Here is a 19,402-nt window from a genome sequence, read left to right as displayed (position 1 = left end):
TTTTGCTTAGCGTGTTTTCAGGGTTCATTCATATTGTAAAATGTATGAGAATTTCTTTCCATTTCAAGGCTAGATAATAATCCATGTGTGTATATATCATGTTTTATTAGTCCATTCATCTGTTGTTGGACATTTGGATCATTTCACCTGTTGACTCTTGTGAATCATCTTGTTATGAGCAGTGGTGTGTAAATTTCTGTCTGAGGCTCTCAAGTGGAGCTGCTGGGTCATATGGTAATTCTACATGTAAGTCTTTGCGGAATTTCCCTGCTATTTTCCACAGTAACTGTACTAGTATTATTCCCACCAGCAAGGCGCAAGGGTCTAATCCTCACCAACACTTACTGTTGATATCTTTTAGAATATAGTAGCTATCCTAAATGGTGTGAAGTTATATTTCACTGTGACCTTGATTTGTATTCCCCTGATGATTAGTGATGCTGACCATCTTTTATTATACTGACTGGCCATCTGTATATATCTTCTTTGGAGGAATGTCTATTTTGTGTTCTGGATATTAGTAAGATCTAACAGTTTAGAAAGATTATGTTTATGTTTCTTCTTTCTTAATCTAGAATATACAAGGACATCTTTGCTTTCACTGGAAAGATAACAAATGATTGTGAAGGATTTGTTGATAATTCAAACTTACATGCCACTTCTGTTTTAAAGTCAGAAGTAAAAACGGAAGCAGATGTTAATGAGGTAAAATGGTCTTTGAAAAATATAAGCATAGATTTTTTAAATGTAAAATGAATAAGTTTTTAAATTAAAAATATGACTTATGATTATTCAAAATTTCTTGTGCACACACAGATACCCTTCCACTGTAGAAAGCTATAATTGCACTTATCTCAGTTGGCTCATTTGTTCATGCATTGAGTACTTATTTACCAGTCACTGAGCTAGGCACCCATATAGAGCAGTGGGCAGAACAATTCCCTGACCTCTTGGAGTTTATATTTTTCAGAGAGAGACAGATATTGAAGTGATGAGTGCTATGAAGAAACACAAAGGAAGATAAGGGAATGAAGAGTGATGCTGTGTGCTACTTTACATGGGAGTAATCAGGAAAGACCACTTATCTGCAGTAGCAGCTACCCCATCCTACCCCCACTCCTGTATACCCCTTACTTTTTGCTGTTCTTCAAAGTACTTTCTTTCCCCTTGTTATTAACTAAAGAATGACACAAGACAAATAGGAAAAATCCTGACAGAATCCCAAAAACTTTCATTAGGAAATCTTTCTTTGCCATGAAGAATTGTACCCCACTCCCCACAATATTTTATTAGGATTAAACTTTAGATGGTAGATGCTTGTCCTGTTTAGCAAAAGCAGCATTTTTTATGAGATAGTACTATATAATATGTATACTTTACACATTTTTCCTTTTAAAAAATATTTTAGGTAGATTTGGTAACAAGGGAAAATGTCTACATTTTTTATTTTGTTTTTCTCTTATTAGTGTACTTTAAAAAAAGATTTTATTTATTTATTCATGAGAGACACAGAGAGAAAGAGAGGCAGAGACATAGGCAGAGGGAGGAGAAGCAGGCTCCATTCAAGGAGCCTGATATGGGACTCAATCCCAGGACTCTGGGGTCACACCCTGAGCCAAAGGCAGACATTCAACCACTGAGCCACCCAGGCATCCCATTATTAGAGTATTTTAAGAAATATGTTTTAGGAGATTTTTGCCCATTAATCTCCTGGATTGATTTTTCTTATTATTTTGTAGGAATTCTCAATGTCTGTATTGCAGTTATCTTTTCCTACTAGATGGTTTGTTACTTTTATTCCCTTATGATGTATTTTTATTAGTAGTAATTCCTTCTTTTCAAGATTTACTTATTTGAGAGAGAGAGTGAGTGTGGGAGTATGGGCAGAAGGAGAGAGAGAGAGAGAGGGAGGGAGAAAGAGAGAGAAAATAAAGCAGGCTCCCTGCTGAGTGTGAAGCCAACATGGGGCTCTATCTCATGACCTGAAGATCACAATCTGGGCCAAAATCAAGAGTCATAGGCTCAACAAACTGAGCCACCCAGGTGTCCCTATTATTAGAAATTCTTCATTTCAATGTAATAGAATTTATCAGTCCTCTTAGTTGTGTTCATGTTTGGAATTATTTACCTTCCTAAGTCATAAATATGTTCTCCTTTATTTTCTTATGAAAGTTTTTAAATCCATCTTTCACGTTTGTCTCTAATTTATCTGTGTGTAGTGTGTGTTAGGATTCATTTTCATTTGTTTCTATCTGAGTGACTGAGTTACTCAGGCACGGTTTCTTTACATCCTTTCCCTGTTGATCTGCCTGGCAGCTCTTTCTTCATGTATCATATGTGTCCATACACGTATGTCTTCTGTTTCTAAACTGTTACTCTGTTGTTGATCTATCTGCCAGTTACTGTGCCAATCCCATACCAGATTAATGAGATAGCTTTGAAATAAGTCTCCTTTTCTAAGAGTGTCTTGTCTATTCTCAGCTGTTTGCACTTCCATATATGTTTTAGAATCAGACCCTATTTGGATTTTGATTAAAATTGCCTAGAAGATGGGGAGAGGTAATATTTTATGACATTGAGTCTCCCTACATGATTGTGTAATTTATGAGTCTTCTTTAATTTCTTTCAATGTCTTTTATAGTTTTTTTCCATAAAAATGTTGTGTATTTTTTTTGTGGATTTAACCTATGTGCTTTATAGCCCATGCCTGTACTTTAACAGTATTGTTATTTTAGTAGCTTCTACTAGTTCTTTATGAACACTTCAGAATAGAAATATTTTTAAATAAAAATATTTGCATTGCTTTAATTTTTTCCTTAGAATTAACATTAAATCAGCACTATGGACCTTTTATGGCCTTCCATTTCCATTGCAGAATTTCTCTTTAGACAACATTATACTAATTTCTATTAAAGACTGCCTTCTAAATGTACCCAATTATATACTGGCTGATGCTTATTGATAACAAATTTTGGATTAACTGGTCTTAATTTTTGCTTATTGCTCAGAATACTGGATGCTTTCCTTATGCTCATTAGCCATTTATATGTCTCATTTTTATGACTTTTTGATATCCTTTCCATTTTTCTAATGGAGTTTTCTTTTTTTCTTACTGAATTACAAAACTATAATATAGAGACTATAACCATTTGTTATATCATGAAAACATAAATCTTGGTGCATTAATTTTTCTGTGTATTTTTTAATCCACCCTCCATAGTTCACAGTGAATTTTTTTTGAAAAATACTGGGATATACATGTTAAAGTTTGTATAGGGTCACTGTTATCCTGCATCTGTACATTCCCTCACTCAAGACCTGTGCCACATGTGTGGCAGTCTAGGTCCAGATCCCACTAACATCACTTAGTAATGTTCCACTAAGTGCCCACAGTGTGGGGCATGTTTCCCAGCTGCTGGAAGTGCTGTTAGCAGACAGCCTTTAGCTGTCGTCTTTTTCAGAGACGGCTTCAAGTACAGACCCCTTGTTCAAGGTCATGCCCCTTTTTGGGGGTGGCCCCCATGCAATGAACAGTTGTTATAAGGGTGATAAGACATGGCATCTCAATTCTATTCTGGACACTTCTGAAGGGCTGTTTGAGCTCCTGTGCTCCTTAGGGGTTGGCTGAGCCTATAGTGTGGCTTGTATGACAACTCAGCTCTCCCCTCTAAAACTGTGATAAATAGCCTCTGAACAGGTTTTCTTATGGACTAGTTGAAAATTTCTCTGTGTTGTGTAGACTTGGGCATGGATTGCTGGGTCATTGGATTGGCACTTCATTTAAACACCACTCTCTTGGTCTCCAGCAAGAATAGAAGTTAAAGTCCTGTTACCAGTGCATTTCTCCATATTTGATGACTTTTTAATTCTTGCCAGTCAGGGAATCAGTATATAATCTGTGATGTCTCACTGTTTCTATTTCTCTTTACCAATGTGGTTTCATATCTCTATTAACTATTTTAATTTTTCTTCTTTGAATTGCATATTGATACTTTGAACATTTTTTCTATTGGGTTTCTTACTGATTTGGGGCTTTCTTGTGTATTCTAGATATTGATTTGTTAATTTTAGACTTTGTTAATATTACCTCTTTATCTCTGTCCATTAACCTTTGGTATTAGAAATTCTTAATTTGATTTTCTACTTTGCTTATGATTACGTTTGCTTATGTAATACAATCATATGATTACATTATGATTACAATGCTGTAGACAGCCTTGTGATCCTGGCATAAATCCTGTCTGTCCCTGGTTCTACTCTTGCCCCACAGCCCTAACTGTAGCATCTCACTCATACTTTGCCTTCTAGTATCTGACCTTGGTTCTCTCCTATTTTTGATAAACTCATGGATATCACCTCAGTTTTTGAGCTCATTCTAACATCCAGTCCAAGAAGAGATAGAAAGCAGGGTGCCTGGGTGGCTCAGTCAGTTAAGCATTTGCCTTTAGCTTAGGTCATGATCCCAGGGTCCTGGAGTCAACTGGCATCAGACTCTGTGCTCAGCGGAGAATCTGCTTGTCCCTCTCCTTCTGCCCCTCCCCCGGCTCATGGTCTCTTTCTCTCTCTCTCAAATAAACAAATAAAAAATCTTTAAAACACAAGATAATTATTTTATTTGGGGATGTATTAAGTTAGAGGTCCCTGCGGGCAACCAGATGAAAATATTTTCATTAGGATTTTGGAAATCTAGATTTGACTCTCATAGAGCAGGGCTAAAGTGGGGGAGGTGCTCATTTCCCATTGTGTACTGTAGAGTTTAGATTAACTATTTCTCTCTTATACAATCCTGAGGAAATCAAACTATTTGCTGACCCATTCTTTTTGGCACACACACACACACAAAATAGCCAAAAAATTTATTACAAAAAGATTTTCAAGCCCCACAACAAACTTCAGCCCTACCACATGGTGGTAACATAGCCTTTGACAAATTAAAAGAAGCTTCCCTAGTCTCAGCTTCTTTTTATGTATAATAAGAGTAATAATTTCTACCCCAGGATTACTGTGAAGTTGAGGTAAAGGTTGCTTATTTACCATAGTGCCTAGGATGTGATAAACACTAATCAAATAGTAATCAAATAGTATCAAATAGTGTAGTATGCTGTATCAAGTATACTTCAGTATTTGGTCTAAGTCCAAGTATACTGGGCAGCCCGGTAGAGTCCCACGTCAGGCTCCCTGCATGGAGCCTGCTTCTCCCTCTGCCTGTGTCTCTGCCTCTCTCTCTGTGTGTCTCTCATGAATAAATAAATAAAATATTTTTAAAAAGAACCGACTTCCTTTAAAAAAAAAAAAGTCCAAGTATACTATATCAAATAGTAACTATAGTATACATATTTCAAGAACAATTCTTTGCAAAATATTTATGTACTATAATATAGGAAAGTATGTAGGGGTTGAGGCCAGTACCAGAATTCAAGGTTATTTTCCAGAAGAAGCTGTACAACATATTATATATTTGTTGGAATTGTCTGTGAACTTTAGTGTGATAAACCATACATAACATACAATTTACCATTTTAACGTAAAATTCAGTGGCACTGGTACATTCACAATGAGGTACATTATTGGCACTATCCATTTTGTAGTTTTTCATCATCCCACAGAATCTCCATATTTATTTGTGTGGAATGTTTAAGGATTGCATATCACCTTCAGCATCTACTCCATCTTTTTCCGTAGCAGTTTAACAGGGTGTTCATGGTGTTTGCTTATATTGTTAACTGCCTTTATTTGTTAATGAATGGTCAATGTTCTAGCAGGCAACTTAAAACTACCACTCTAAGAAACACTGGGTTCCTCCAGAACAGTGGATTTATGTGGGGCTCTTAGGGATCCATATGTTAGTGGAGAACTCATGTGTAGACAGAGCCTAAGAGCAAATATATTGTCTAAGAAAGATATTCACACATAAAATACTCCAATTATTTCCAGTAGGGATAGATACCTGTATTGGGATATGTACATTAAAGTGAAGAACTAGCACGTATAGTAGTGGATTTGAAGTATATTCCTGATTCATAATTCTTAACTTATAGTGCACAGTACAATCTCCTCAGCTTTTATTTATATATTTAAAAGATTTTATTTATTTATTCATGAGAGACATGGAGAGAGAGAGGCAGAGACACAGGCAGAGGGAGAAGCAGGCTCCATGCAGAAAGCCCGATGTTGGACTCTATCCCAGGAATCCGGGATCACACCCTGAGCCAAAGGCAGATGCTCAACTGCTGAGCCATCCAGGTGTCCCTCTCCTCAGCTTTTATTTTATTTAAAAATTTTTTTTCTCCTCAGCTTTTAAATGATTCAAATTCTTGGTATAAAATTGCTCAATCGATGTATTGTACACCTGAAACTAATATAACATTGTGTGTTAATTATACTTAAATTAAAAAATATATATATTCTTGGGTCTTTCCCCTGACCTTTTAACTCAGTCTCTGGGGATGGGCCTAAGAATTTGTATTTTTAATAAGCTCTCAAATGATTAATATGTAGTCACTCTGACATTAAGGCATTAATTTACAGTCTTTGGAGGGTGCTACTGCATTATTATGTGTCATGTTTTACATTAACTGATTTTAACATGGAAATGTCAGTTACATGGTAATATAATGTTATTGTTATACTGAAGTTATTATTGATCATTTAAAAGTTAGGTCTGTATCATCCTAAGTTAAAAGGAACGTTCTTTCAGTTACATATTGTCACCATCACCCTAACATGTCTATTCATTAGGTTTTGAATAGTATTAAAGTGGATGAAGATTTGAGAAAAATCTATGCACCGATATTTGAAGTAACTGTACACTTAAGTGTACCTGAAGAGAGTGACTCTTCAGGAAATTCCACAGAGAAATTTGATGAGTCTGACAAGTCCTCTGAAGAATCTGAGGTGTGTGAAGATGAGGCATCAACAAATGAAGTCAGTTGTGTCATAAAACACTCAAGTGAAGAACTGCTCCCAATAATGAAGAAACCAAAAAAAACGTTTTACAACTTAGAAGGAATTCTTTCAGGTAAGATGAAGGAGACTATTAAGAATGAAAGGAAATGTCCTAACAGCCAGAAAAGACAAATGAGAGAGAACTGTAGTAGTTTATATATGATCCGTGACTAGGAAGTAAGTGTTAAGAATGCACAAAGTGCACATAAACTTAGATCATTTGTGGTGTGTGTAGTAGTCTCAGTACTCACACCATTTCTCACTAGTGGGGTCCTGAGGACCTCATGAGGATGAACACCACCTGGGATGCTTGTTAATAGTTCAGACTCTCAGACTCCATTAGGATCTGAGGATGAGGTGTCCTGCTCAACACTATCTTTCAGATGACCTTTCAAGTTTATTCTTTGGTGTTTGGGAAGCACTGACACATATCAATTGGTCATTGAGCTGGTTTAAGTATCAATGTTTTATTCTCTTTTTTTTTTCAATGGATTCTCACAGATACAGAAATCATGGCTGAGTTTGAGAATAAATACATGTATGATGAGTAAGTAGTAGACATTTTTTAAATTACAAGTAATTGTAATTTATATTAGTTACTGTATTTTTCTGAAATAAGCTTTTATTTTCTCAGATTTTCAGAATTTGCTGCAAATCTCTTCTTAGCTCCCAACAGATTAGAGTTTTCAATAAAAATTCAAAATATGGTGGCTGACATTGAAAAATGTATAAGTAAGTATTTTAAAAATTTAGCTAGATACATTATCATCTTTGACAGTACTTTTTTAGATTTAGGCATTTGATGCTTATACCCAGAAATGTGGCCACCCATTATGGTATATTAGGAGATCAGACATTCCCAGTCTTTGAGATCAATTGGTGTGAACTTGGGATTATTTGAGAATATGGGATTTATACATATAACCACAGAGTGCATAGAAGATGGGAATTAGGAAAACAGCCTAAGGTTTGGATTTTTTCAATGATATACTACAGAATTTTGTGAGACTTAAATAAGCCATATATGATAGCATAGCAAATATATTGTTTCCATCTTAAACAGATTTTTATTAATTCTTTTCTAGCTATGTGTATACAGTCTGAAATTACATGGCTGTTACTAGCCTGACCAATGAATTGCTCCTTTCTCCATAATCTAAGTCTTATAAAGATCTTAACACAGCAGGACCCTTGTCAACTTTTTAAATGTTTTAATTTCCTCTTGTTACTAATAAATTTGGGGAGGGATATTTTTAGATGGTCAGATATCTTTGTTTCTTCTAAAAATTTTGCCCACTAATTTTAGCTTTAATTTGTGGATCTAGCCACTAATTAATGAGTGGATCCATTTCTTTGTTCAGTTATTTATTTACATAAATATGGATTCAGTGCTCTGTGTACATATTCATATATGTATATATACATGTATTGTGTCTGTGTGTATATTTACCTGAGAAAAAATAAAACATCTTGATCATCTCATTTCAGTCACCTTTATACAACAGCTATTTGCATTTTTAGTTTCATAAGCATATATTAGTGAAATTTATGTTTAAAATATTTTATCATCACTATTATAGACATTTTCCACATTGTTGAATTTGCTCTCAAAATCATCATTTAGATGGCTGCATAATATTACATTACATTAATGTGCAATAATATGTTTAACCATGAGTGCAAAGTTAAACATGCTCATTTCTACACATTGTCATGCCATTAATGTCTACCACACAACTTGTGGTTCCCATGGGATCTTCTCACAGAATAACTGCATAGGAGTGAAACTGATGGGTCTCAAGTCTTTCACTGATGTGTGGTTCTTTTGAATTAAGAAAATTAATTCTTAATCTTTAATATGAGTTTTAAGAAAAATAGGTTGTTTGGCTTGATTTTATGGTGATATTTCTGCTGCAAAGAACATAATCTTTATAGCATAACATGTGTAGAGCCTTTTAGAAAAGGCTCCAGGGGGCTCCCTGAGTGGCGCAGCGGTTCAGCGCCTGCCTTTGGCCCAGGGCGCGATCCTGGAGACCCGGGATCGAATCCCACGTTGGGCTCCCGGTGCATGGAGCCTGCTTCTCCCTCTACCTATGTCTCTGCCTCTCTCTCTCTCTCTCTTTCTGTATGACTATCATAAATAAATAAAAATTTAAAAAAAAAAGGCTCCAGGATATGGTGTCTGAGTTAGACAGGCTTGCCCAGTGAACATCATAAAAAACATTCTCCTATGTCTAATTCTATTATGACTTCATTTTTATGTTTAAATATTTGATTGCTCTAACATTTATTTGGCATTCTTTCCAGAATGTCATATAAGTGGATAGGTAGGCCTTTGGGTCTGGCTTTTTTTCAGATTTATTAATACTGTTGCATGAAGCAATAGCCTGATTCCTTTTCATTGCAGAGTTGTGTTCTGTTGTCAAGATGCACCACGGTTTGTTTATTCACTCACATCCGAGTTTTTCCAGTTTGAGGCAGTTACGAATAAAATTGCTATAAACATTCACATACAGGTTTTTGGATGAACATAAGTTTTCTTTTTTCTTGGGTTGATAATCAGGGATAGGATTGCTGGGTCATATGGTAGGTATGTGTTTAATTTTATGAGAATTGCAGAGTGGTTGTGTCATTTGCTTTCCTACCAACAATGTGTAAAGTTCTAGTCACTCTTCATCCTTGTCACCACTTGGAATCGTCAGATTTACAAATTTAGCCATTGTAGTAGGTGTATAGTGATACCTCATTGTGGTTCTGTTTTGCATTTCACTAATGACTAACATTGTTCATCTTTTCATATGCTTATATGTATATGCTTATGTGCATTTTTTGTGGTCAGATCTTCAAATCTTTTGCTTATTTCATTTTATTGAGATGTTTGTTTCCATATTTTCAAGTTGTGAGATGTACCCTGGATACAAGTCTTTTATCAGATATAAGATTTGCAAACATTTTCTCCCAGTCTGTGCCTTATCTATTCATTCTTTCTCATGGACCTAACCTTCTTAACTCTGATAAAGTATGGCTTATTAATTTTTTTCCTGTTGTGGATTATGCTTAGGTACCTATAAACTCTTTGACTCACACAGATTCTTCCTGTATTTTCTCTTGGAATATTTATAAATTCGTGCTTTATATTTAGGTATATGATTCATCTTGAGTTAATTTTGACATAATGTATGAAGTGTAGGTGGAAGTTTTGTTTTGCTTGTTTGTTTTTGCCTGCAGTTTTTGAGTTAGACTGTAAACACACTGGTGTTGGAGGCTGTGTCTCCTCTGTCTCCTCTCTGTGCTGGTTTAATACTCTCCACGTGACACCACGTAGCATAGACACTGCAACTATTTCTCAACTTAATCATTTTCTCTCAGTTTCTATTTTAACCATGCCTTGGGCCATCACCACCCAGGACCTGTGAGTGATTCTGTTGTTTGCATAAAATTAAATCCAAACATTTACACCTGTCTTCAATTCCATTTATCAGCATAGAGCACTTGTAGCCCTCATAATAAATTAGCCTCCATGTCCAGTAGTTTTAGATGTCATGGGTAACTTTCATGTGTTGCTTTCAGTGGGACTTCTGAAAATACTAACTTTTGAATTATGTATTTTAGCCAAGATTATTCCCCTTTGCCAAGATCCTCGCCTGTCTCTCTTTACTGAATCAGTTTTAGTTATGGATTTACCTAATAAGGCTGAAAGTAGAATTGCCTATAAGAAGCTAGCCAGATGGCCAGATTGTCAGATACTTTTTGAAATGGATCCTACCTACCAAAATCAAGTAAGTTTGAAAACCATTTCTCTTAGGGACTATTTGGCTCTAGGAGCAGAAACCTACTGAAATTCTTAGGTTAAAGGAATTTATTGAAAAATTCAAGTATCCTAACATGTTGCAATGAAGTGTCATTTCCAGTGAATCTCCCTATTTGTCCTGCTCATGGGCTTTCAGCTCCACTCACCTCTTTTGTTTTTTTCCAACTTCTGCTACAAAAAAGAGCTTTCTCTTTTATGGCTCCCTCGCAATACTGACCTGCCAATCTGTTGACCTGCAACTTCCCCATTATGCTTCATCTGGGTGGTGTTGTTCAGACCCATAAGAGAATCTCAGTGTCTCTGCCTGGGTCAGAGTCTGCCTCATCAGGTAGCTGTGTCTTGGGAATTGGGCAAGGTCACACAGTACACAGAACTGCCCTTGTGCCAGGCTGTGCACGGAGCATGTCCTAAAGCAGGATGACAAGTACAGGAATACATGACTGGTGTTTCTGGTAGTACATGGCTTAAAACAACATACTAACCAGAAAGGTAAATGGCCTAGTAAGGCTTTTCAGAAAAACTAAATATTTTAAAAGCCATCTAAATTTCTTAAAGTCTTAGGTTTCCAACATAGTTCTATAGTGTGGGTGCTTCACGGAGAACTGTTGTATATGTTCTGACAGAACTGTCACCCTGTCAGCCCACACTTGTTTCTCTTACAAGTCTGACTAACATAAACACTTTTTTTTACAGATTGCCAATCTCCTGACTGTTGTTGGTAATTCCATGGGCCTAGTTAATGTTTATATATCTAAGTTTATAAAATATTGTTCCATGGTACAGAAGGCCAAAGCCATGAGTATGAAACTGTCATCGATAGAAGAATTAACTTCAACACAGTTTAAAACTATCCTGGCTAAATTCAGAAACTATCTTCAACATATTGTTAATATGACTATTGAGAAACGCATTGGTATTTTCAATGTTTTAAGTCTTAATTATCAGTCAGAATGCTTACCATATGTTGAGACTGTCATACATCTGAGCCACGATCTCTTGCGATCTGTAATTGAAAGAAAGAATACAAATCTACTGGAAGTAAGTATTTTCAAAATTCCTATTGCATGAGAATCTTTATGATTATTAGATTATTATTTTAAAATATGTACTTAGGAAATCTACATGAGTGTTATCCTCAGAAAACTCTAGTATGTATTAACATTTGTTTGGTTCTTTGATCAGATATCATTTCTTCAAAGAAACATTCTCTCTATCTACCATTTCTAAAGTGGTACCCCATGTTCCTTTTTCCTTTTTTTTCTGCTTTTGGGAATCATTGTAATATTATAAATGTGGAAATGACATGATACAGCTTGCATTTCTGTAGGGACCACTCTGGCTGCAGCATAAAGAATGGATTATAGTGGGACAGGATGAGAAGAAGGCTGTTTCTCGCATCTAGAAGAGAGGTGATGAGGGCTTGAACCAGGGCAGCAACAGTGTGGAGTCTGAGAAGCAGATGGATTTGAGATGCTTTGAAGAGATAGAATCAACAGGATTTAGAGATTGGTAGACTGTAAGGAGGAAGGAAAAGGAATTAATGATACTTTTAGCTTTTTTATTATGGCACAGGGGAAGGGAGCATAGTGCTCGCTTAGCTATGTAAACTGCAGATAGATGTGCGACTGTGTGTGTCTGGCTTTCAGGAAGGAGTCAGCGCTGGAAGCACGTGTTGAAGTGACTGGCATAAAAATGGTCTTTGAGGTCATCCTTCATGACAGTGCCTCTGCTCTGGAGGTAGTGGGATGGAAAAGAACCCTATGTCAGAAGCCTGAAGAATGTCAGCATTTAGGAGGTTGCTAGATGAAGAGGAGCCTGCAAAGTAATCTGAGAAGGAGCAATCAAAGAGATTGAGGAAAGCAAGAGAGTATTTTGGGAAAGAGGAAACATTTAGTAGTTTTTATTTTTTATTTAAAAATTTTTTTAAAGATTTTATTTATTCATGAGAGAAACACACAGAGAGAGGCAGAGACACAGGCAGAGGGAGAAGCAGGCTCCATGCAGGGAGACCGACATGGGACTTGATCTCTGGGGCAGTTCCAGGATCATGCCCTGGGCCAAAGGCTGCGCTAAACCACTGAGCCACCCAGGTGTCCCCATTTAGAGGCTTTTAATGCTACAAAGATTTTAAGAGAGGATTGAAAAGTGTCTATGAGCTGAGAGGTACCACATGCAGTGTATAATGAGATATGCATTATCTTTAGAACCACAGCAATCCTAAAAACATACAAAAACTATCTTACTTAGGATTGTATTCCCCAACTAGTATCAGAAAACAAAAAGAAAAAAAAATGTGTTAAACAGTGATTTCTGTGTCTCCTGCACAAAGACGTCTGAGTATTGGTAACCCAGGCTGGTGTGGTAGCTGACATGCAGGCAAGGAGCCAGGCCTTCCATTCTTTCTGCTCCACTTCCCTTGATGACAGCTGCTGCCTCACAGGCACTGTGCTTGCACTTTCGGCAGAAATACAAGGGACGCAGGAGCAGCAGCATGGTGAATGCTACTTCAGCTCCTGTTGGCCGAGCTGGGTCATGGTGCCTCTGCCAGCTGCAGAAGGACTTGACTGAGTTGAGCTCATCTTCCTCAGTAGGAGAAGAAAGCAAGTGAAAGATGGGGTGAGTTGGGTTTCAAATCAGACAACTTGCTGTGTCTGCCACAGTTGACACTTAGGCTGTTGACACTCTTCTTCCCATAAGTATTACCACTCTTATTCAGCTGAGTACTCAGCTGATTGAGAAATAAGACAACAGGTTAAGGCAAAAAGAGATTAAAGTGTATCCTTTATTAGTAATAAAGTGGACCTTGGAGAGTTTGGCTTCTGGTTACTTAAAATTAACCTTCCCCCAAACTCAGAGTTAGGGAGGGACCTAACCCACTCAACACTGGCTGCTCTGAAACATCATCAACATCCTGGTTCCAGGGAATTCCTTTCCTTGTACAGCAGTGAGCAGAGAGGGACACAGATGCTCTGAGGACAAGGTGACTTTTGAGAGGAAGTACCTGGGCTTTGCTTGTCTACTTTCTCCTTCCAAACTCACTAATCACAGGAGTCACTTCACCTGCCCCAGGAAATGAGCATGAGGTGGAAGAGACACCAGGAAGGCCAGACGAGCCGGGGCCTGCCTCATGGAAACATCAGAAGTAGGGGTGAGTGTTGCTCCCCATGCACACTCTATCAGATGAGACATGGCACTTAGTGTTCTGGTGAACTCTAAATAAAGACGGGGTAGAAGCCCCTACTCACCCAATGTAAAATGGTGGAGAAGGAACAGGATAAGTAGAATTAAAACCTCCACCCTGTAAAGAAGAAAATGGGGAAACAGCTATCTGAGGTGGTCTAGAGCAAATATCAAATCTTGCTGGACAAAAGTACTGAGCATTCCCTTCTTTGAGGGTAGAGTAAGCTCTGTCATTGGTCAGTCTGGTAATGCTCAGTCTCTGGGAGGTCTCTCTGTCTGTGACCCCCAATGGGGCCCTGTAGGATAACCCTCTGGATTTGTTATTCTCCACCACCTCATCCAAGCCAGGCATTGCCAAACAATGCCTGAGAATCATACTACAGGGGGTGTAGTATGGGGTGACCCACTGGGGGTCACAGAGGACGAGTGTTATTAGGCTTGGATTTTCTTCTTAATTTTTTCCTATCTGCTTCTGGTTAATTCCACACTTAAGTCTAGACATGATTTTGAAGCCTGAGAAGTTTTTATTTTTAGCTGCTGTCTGTACTATCTGGCCTAAAAGTATGGTTACGTATCTGGTCCTGTTTGGAACATAGACTTGGGAGGAAAAGCTACATCCTTCATAGTGTCTGCCAGGGAGCTTCCTGCCAGCCCTCTTGTCACAGCTTCTGCAGTGACCATCCATGCTTGATTACAGATAAGGGCCCCAGCCTTCTCTCCTGCTGTGGCTGTCACTCTGGAGCCACCACCAGAATCTAGAACACCAAAGCAGTTAGCTCTCTCAACTTCTGCAGACCTATGAATTAAATGATCCTCAAGTCAGCTCTGCAAAAGGCAGACAAGAATCTTCTAATCGAGCTGTAGTTCCTTCAGTCTCTGCTTAGCTTGTTTTAGCATGAGTTCATCTCATAGGATTTCACTGGAACCAGAATATGCAGGACAGCACATTTTTCCTACTATTTCCCTAATGCTATAGCTTTGGCTAGCACATCCGCTCAGTCCCAGGAAATTGCAGGCAACATTGTGACCCAATATTTTGTTTGCCACCACATAACATATGTTCACAAAAGAAGATGGCCAATAGATAAGAGTATTCTGACCACCACAGTCATCAGGGAGGTGAAAATGACTCACCTGCTTAGACGGCTAGAAGTAAACAGATTGACAATAGCAGGTTCTGAGGAAGATGTGGAGGAACTAGAATGTTCACATGTTGATGACAGTGAAATTCGTGCAGTCATGTTGGAAAACTGGTGATTTCTGGTAAAGTTAAATTTTCTCTTACCGTTTGACCAGCAACCCCATTCAACATTTACTTACAAGAAATAAAAACAGGTTCACACAAAAACTTGTGCTCACATAATCATAGAAGCTTTACCCGCAAGTGCCAAAACCTGTAAATGATCCAGATACCTCTTGAGAGGCAAATAAGGAAAAAAACGGTGCGTTCATGCCTTGGAATAGTGTTCAGCAATGAGAAGGGATGAGTGAGTGCCACATGCACTTCGGATGGATTACAAAAATATATTGACCAAAAGAAGCCAGACACATAGGATTACCTACTGGAGGATTCCATGTATATGTAACATGACAAATACACAACAGATGAGTGGTTTTCTGAGGCCAGAGGTAGGAGGAGATTGTTGGGGATAGGGCACAAGGCATCTTTTAGGGCAATGAAAGTTTCCTAAATATTGATTACAGAGGTAACTACGCCTGTGTATAAATGTGTTAAAACTCATTATGATATAGAGTTAACATCTTTTGTATGTAAATTTGGCTTCAAAGATTAAAAAAAAAAATCCTGCCTTTTCCCTTTACTATTTGAAAGAACTTACCTTATTATTATTGTTGTTGTATCTCAATCTCTTTATCTGTGAATTAGTGACTAATCTAGAGAAGTATGAGAGTTAAATGAGTTACCAATTACAAAGCTTTTAAACACACTCTGGCACATAGTCACTGCAAACCAGATTCCTACAGTTAGAAGGGTCAGGGTTTTTTTAGTTCCAGAAAACTTTCTGAGTCATAATTTTTTTAAAAAGATTTATTAGTTTATTTGTGAGAGATGCATGAGTATTCATTTAGAGCCCTGGAAACATGAGGAAAAAAATATGGCAAAATTGTAATTTGAGTATAGAAATGCAATTACTTTGAAAATTTCATAGAATGATGTACATACACTTAGAAAAGTATTGATATTATACATATAATGAGTACATACACTTACAACAGATAAAAACAGGATTTGGAATCAGATTTGGGTTTGTTGAGAGCTCTGTAACTCACTACATTTCTGATTTTAAGCTAATGAGTGCCTCTGAGACTGTTTGCTCCTGTGCAGACTAGAGAAGATACCACTTAATGAGCAAATGTGCTATCAGAACAAAGTGAGATCACGTACAGAAAACTGGCACATCACTGCCCCCAAACAGGGTAGCAATTCTACATTGTTCACATTGCAGCCAAACCCTTGCTGTAGCCTGTAGCTCTTGGTTTATTTCTTAGAAGCAAAGTTATCCATAATATTACTTCCTTTATATCTTAGTAGCATTTATTTTATGTGGAAGGTACATTCAGGTTCCCTCTGTTAATAATAGAAAGAATTTGAGCATGTTAATGCTCCAATATTAAAACAATAGTTAGAATGTCTAGATGTAAAAAAAAAAAAAAAAAAAAAAAGGGCAGCCCGGGTGGCTCAGTGGTTTAGCGCCACCTTCAGCCCAGGGTTTGATCCTGGAGTCCTGGGATCGAGTCCCACATCGGGCTCCCTGCATGGAGCCTGCTTCTCCCTCTGCCTGTGTCTCTGCCTCTCTCTCTTTCTGTGTGTGTGTCTCTCATGAATAAATAAATAAAATCTTTAAAAAAAAAAAAAAGGAAAAAAAAGGAATGTCTAGATGATGTCTTCATTTTTTTGTGAAATTATAATGATGTAAGTTAGCGATATTAAGGGAGTAATTAGCTGTGTAAAATAGTGAAAAATCATTATTTAATTATCATTGATGTGTTAATAATCCCAGGTAATGGAATCCTCTCTGAGAAAGCTGGAATCTGATCCCACTGAAATAGAAGAATTTGTGGAACATTTTACTTTTTTGGATGCAATTTCCTCGAAAATACCTGTATTAGAAAAAGAGTACTCCACAATTGCTCAGCTGTATTCCATTGTACGCTATTACCAGATCCAGATTTCTGAAGAGCAAATTGCCATATATAAAATTATTCTTATCAGGTTTGGGCAACTAAAAACTTCTATGAAGTTAAGTGAAATAAATAAAGATGCATCTATTTCTAGATTCAGAGACAATTTGGAAGCACACATCACTGGTCTGCGAGTTGACCTCAGCAACCTAAAGGCCAAGGTCAGTTTTTGTTCTTTAACACTCAGCTGGATCTTCGCTTCATGTAGGCCTAAGCATAAGATATTTGCTTTTTGTGGAATTTTAGGTCAATGATCTAATACAAGTGTTGTTAACCCAGGATCCACAGACAGAATCTTGGTGATTTGTGAGCTTCACTGGAAAGAGAAATTGCATGTCTGTTTTCAGTGACCTCAGGATTCAGCAGTCAGCTGCAGGAAGTGTTGTCGTCTACCCCCGCCACACCCCTACCCCTGCCCCAGTGCCCGATCCAAGAGGCACACCCTGAAGTCTGTGTGGGCCTAAGTCTGGGCCAGAAGGAAAGAAGAGGTGTGATTTCAGCCACTAATGAGGGGTAAACTGTAAAACAAGCCCCCAACATCTGCTGGGCCCTTCCCTCGTGTCAGTAACCTTCTTAGGTGCTTTTACACTTTTATCTGCCTAAAGAAAGTGAGAGGTCAGCTGACTTGCTTGAGATGGCACCACAAATAAGAGCCAGGGCTCTGGAAGCCTTGCCTCTGTGCCTCTCTGCCCTCACCCACACTGCCAGGTATTAGCACCCCATGGAGTCACTACAGCCGGAGTTCCTCAGTGGATTAGACACAGTGTGACTCGTTGCAATCACTGGTTTTTCAGTTTTTCCATCAACATAGTAGATTGGCACCATTTCACACAAATACAGTGAAGATGAAACAAATTAGTCCTGAAAGCAGTTGGTGCACATACCCCATTGGCAACCTTTAACATCACCCTAGAGATGTATACTCAAAAACAGAAATTTCTGGTTTGCACAGTTTATGTGTGTTGAGTGCACGAGGCTGGACACCACCTGCAAGGGAGGTCTGTGTTATAGGCAGTTTACTGCCAAGTGCTGGTGGCAACCACATGGCAGGCCAGGGGCATGAAGCTGGGGCAGGAGAAGGTTTGTGCCCTTGTCACACAGGGTTTGAGGTGCTGTAAGAATCAAGAACTGGGGTGGCTCTGCAGAGTGTGATAGTGGGTAACTTTAGCTCTTCTTGGCCAGGGGCAGCTTCTGGGAAGAGACTCAGGTGTGCAGAGTGAGTGTCTGTCGTCAGGTCACTGACACCGTCCCCCACTCCTATCCCCTCCCTCCTCCTCTTGCCCAGTAAGCTTTCATCTCTGCTGATTGTGGTTTTTCACTTCTAAACTTTCTATTGGGTTCTTCTCTACATTTTTTCATTTTTCTTTCCTAAGAATTTCTGTTTTCCCATTGGTTTCAAGAATATTTGTCATTTTTTGGTAGAGCATTTTTTTTTATCACACCTGCTTTAAATCTTTTGTCAGATAATTTTAATATCTGTGTCTTTGAGGCATTGGTGTCTGTTGAATCTTCCTATGCGAGTTGAGGTTTTTCTGATTTTTTTATATGCTGAGTAATTCCACGTTCTGTATTTTGGATTAAATATTAGGCTGTGGGAGTCTCTTATTTAAACCACATAGAATGTTGGTATTTTTGTTTTAGTAGGCAGCTGACCTAGTCAGGTTTGGGTCCCAAGTCCCAACCCATGCTCTTTGGTCTGCGGTCCCATTGTCATTTTAGCTGTCACAGCCTCAGAAGGGCTGCTCAGACGTGTCCCCCTGTGCACCATGGGGTGCTCAGTCTCATTCTGGGTACTGGTCTGTTAGCTGAGTCTCCAAGTCTTAGATCCCTCCAAGTGTGTGCAGCTTGGCAGGGTGGGGAGGGTGGGGGATGCAATTGTTGCACAGAGCGCTCATCCTCTGGGGTCCCTTTCTCTCTGTGCTCTTCCCAGAACTTCCCACATTCCTGGCACTCTTCTTTCCGGTGCTCTGGTTGGAAAGCTGGGGTTGGTTACCATGCTCTGCCTTTCACTTCCATCACTGTGCACACTTGTGGGCACAGCAGTGGGAGGAGAGCCAGCAGTCTGCGGGGTCATCCCTCTCTGGAAGCACAGCTAACTACAGCAGAGAGGACAGTCCCCTTCCCTTGGAGTTTCAGCATCTGAGGTTTTCAGGCCACCGGCAGTCATACCACCTGGGGACTACTTGAGGGCTGGAACATGAGACAACAGGGGAGAGAACGTCCACAGCTGTCGGAGGACCACCAGGGCTGCACAGCAGTGAAGGC

The 19,402-nt window shown here is 38.5% G+C and overlaps 1 protein-coding gene across 18 annotated transcripts in view; it reads left to right on the top strand.

Moving 5' to 3' along the window:
• DNAH14 (dynein axonemal heavy chain 14) overlaps nt 1-19,402 on the top strand; it is a 333,811-nt gene that overhangs the window by 91,037 nt on the left and 223,372 nt on the right. For 17 of the 18 annotated variants that reach the window (XR_005362291.1, XR_005362292.1, XM_038542857.1 and 14 more), the window contains 7 exons: nt 576-705; nt 6,739-7,018; nt 7,447-7,492; nt 7,580-7,677; nt 10,558-10,724; nt 11,450-11,794; nt 16,957-17,298. Coding sequence is in view for 15 of the 18 variants with exons in the window: in XM_038542857.1 (XP_038398785.1) it covers nt 576-705; nt 6,739-7,018; nt 7,447-7,492; nt 7,580-7,677; nt 10,558-10,724; nt 11,450-11,794; nt 16,957-17,298 (1,408 nt within the window). In the remaining 3 variants the exon portion in view is untranslated. Of the gene's footprint in view, nt 1-575; nt 706-6,738; nt 7,019-7,446; nt 7,493-7,579; nt 7,678-10,557; nt 10,725-11,449; nt 11,795-16,956; nt 17,299-19,402 lie in introns of those variants that run through there. The other variant, XM_038542870.1, reaches the window with a different exon arrangement.

This window comes from Canis lupus, chromosome 7, assembly GCF_011100685.1.
Source record: "Canis lupus familiaris isolate Mischka breed German Shepherd chromosome 7, alternate assembly UU_Cfam_GSD_1.0, whole genome shotgun sequence".
NCBI classification, from domain to species: Eukaryota; Metazoa; Chordata; class Mammalia; order Carnivora; family Canidae; genus Canis; species Canis lupus.
This window is presented reverse-complemented; position numbering and strand designations above follow the sequence as displayed.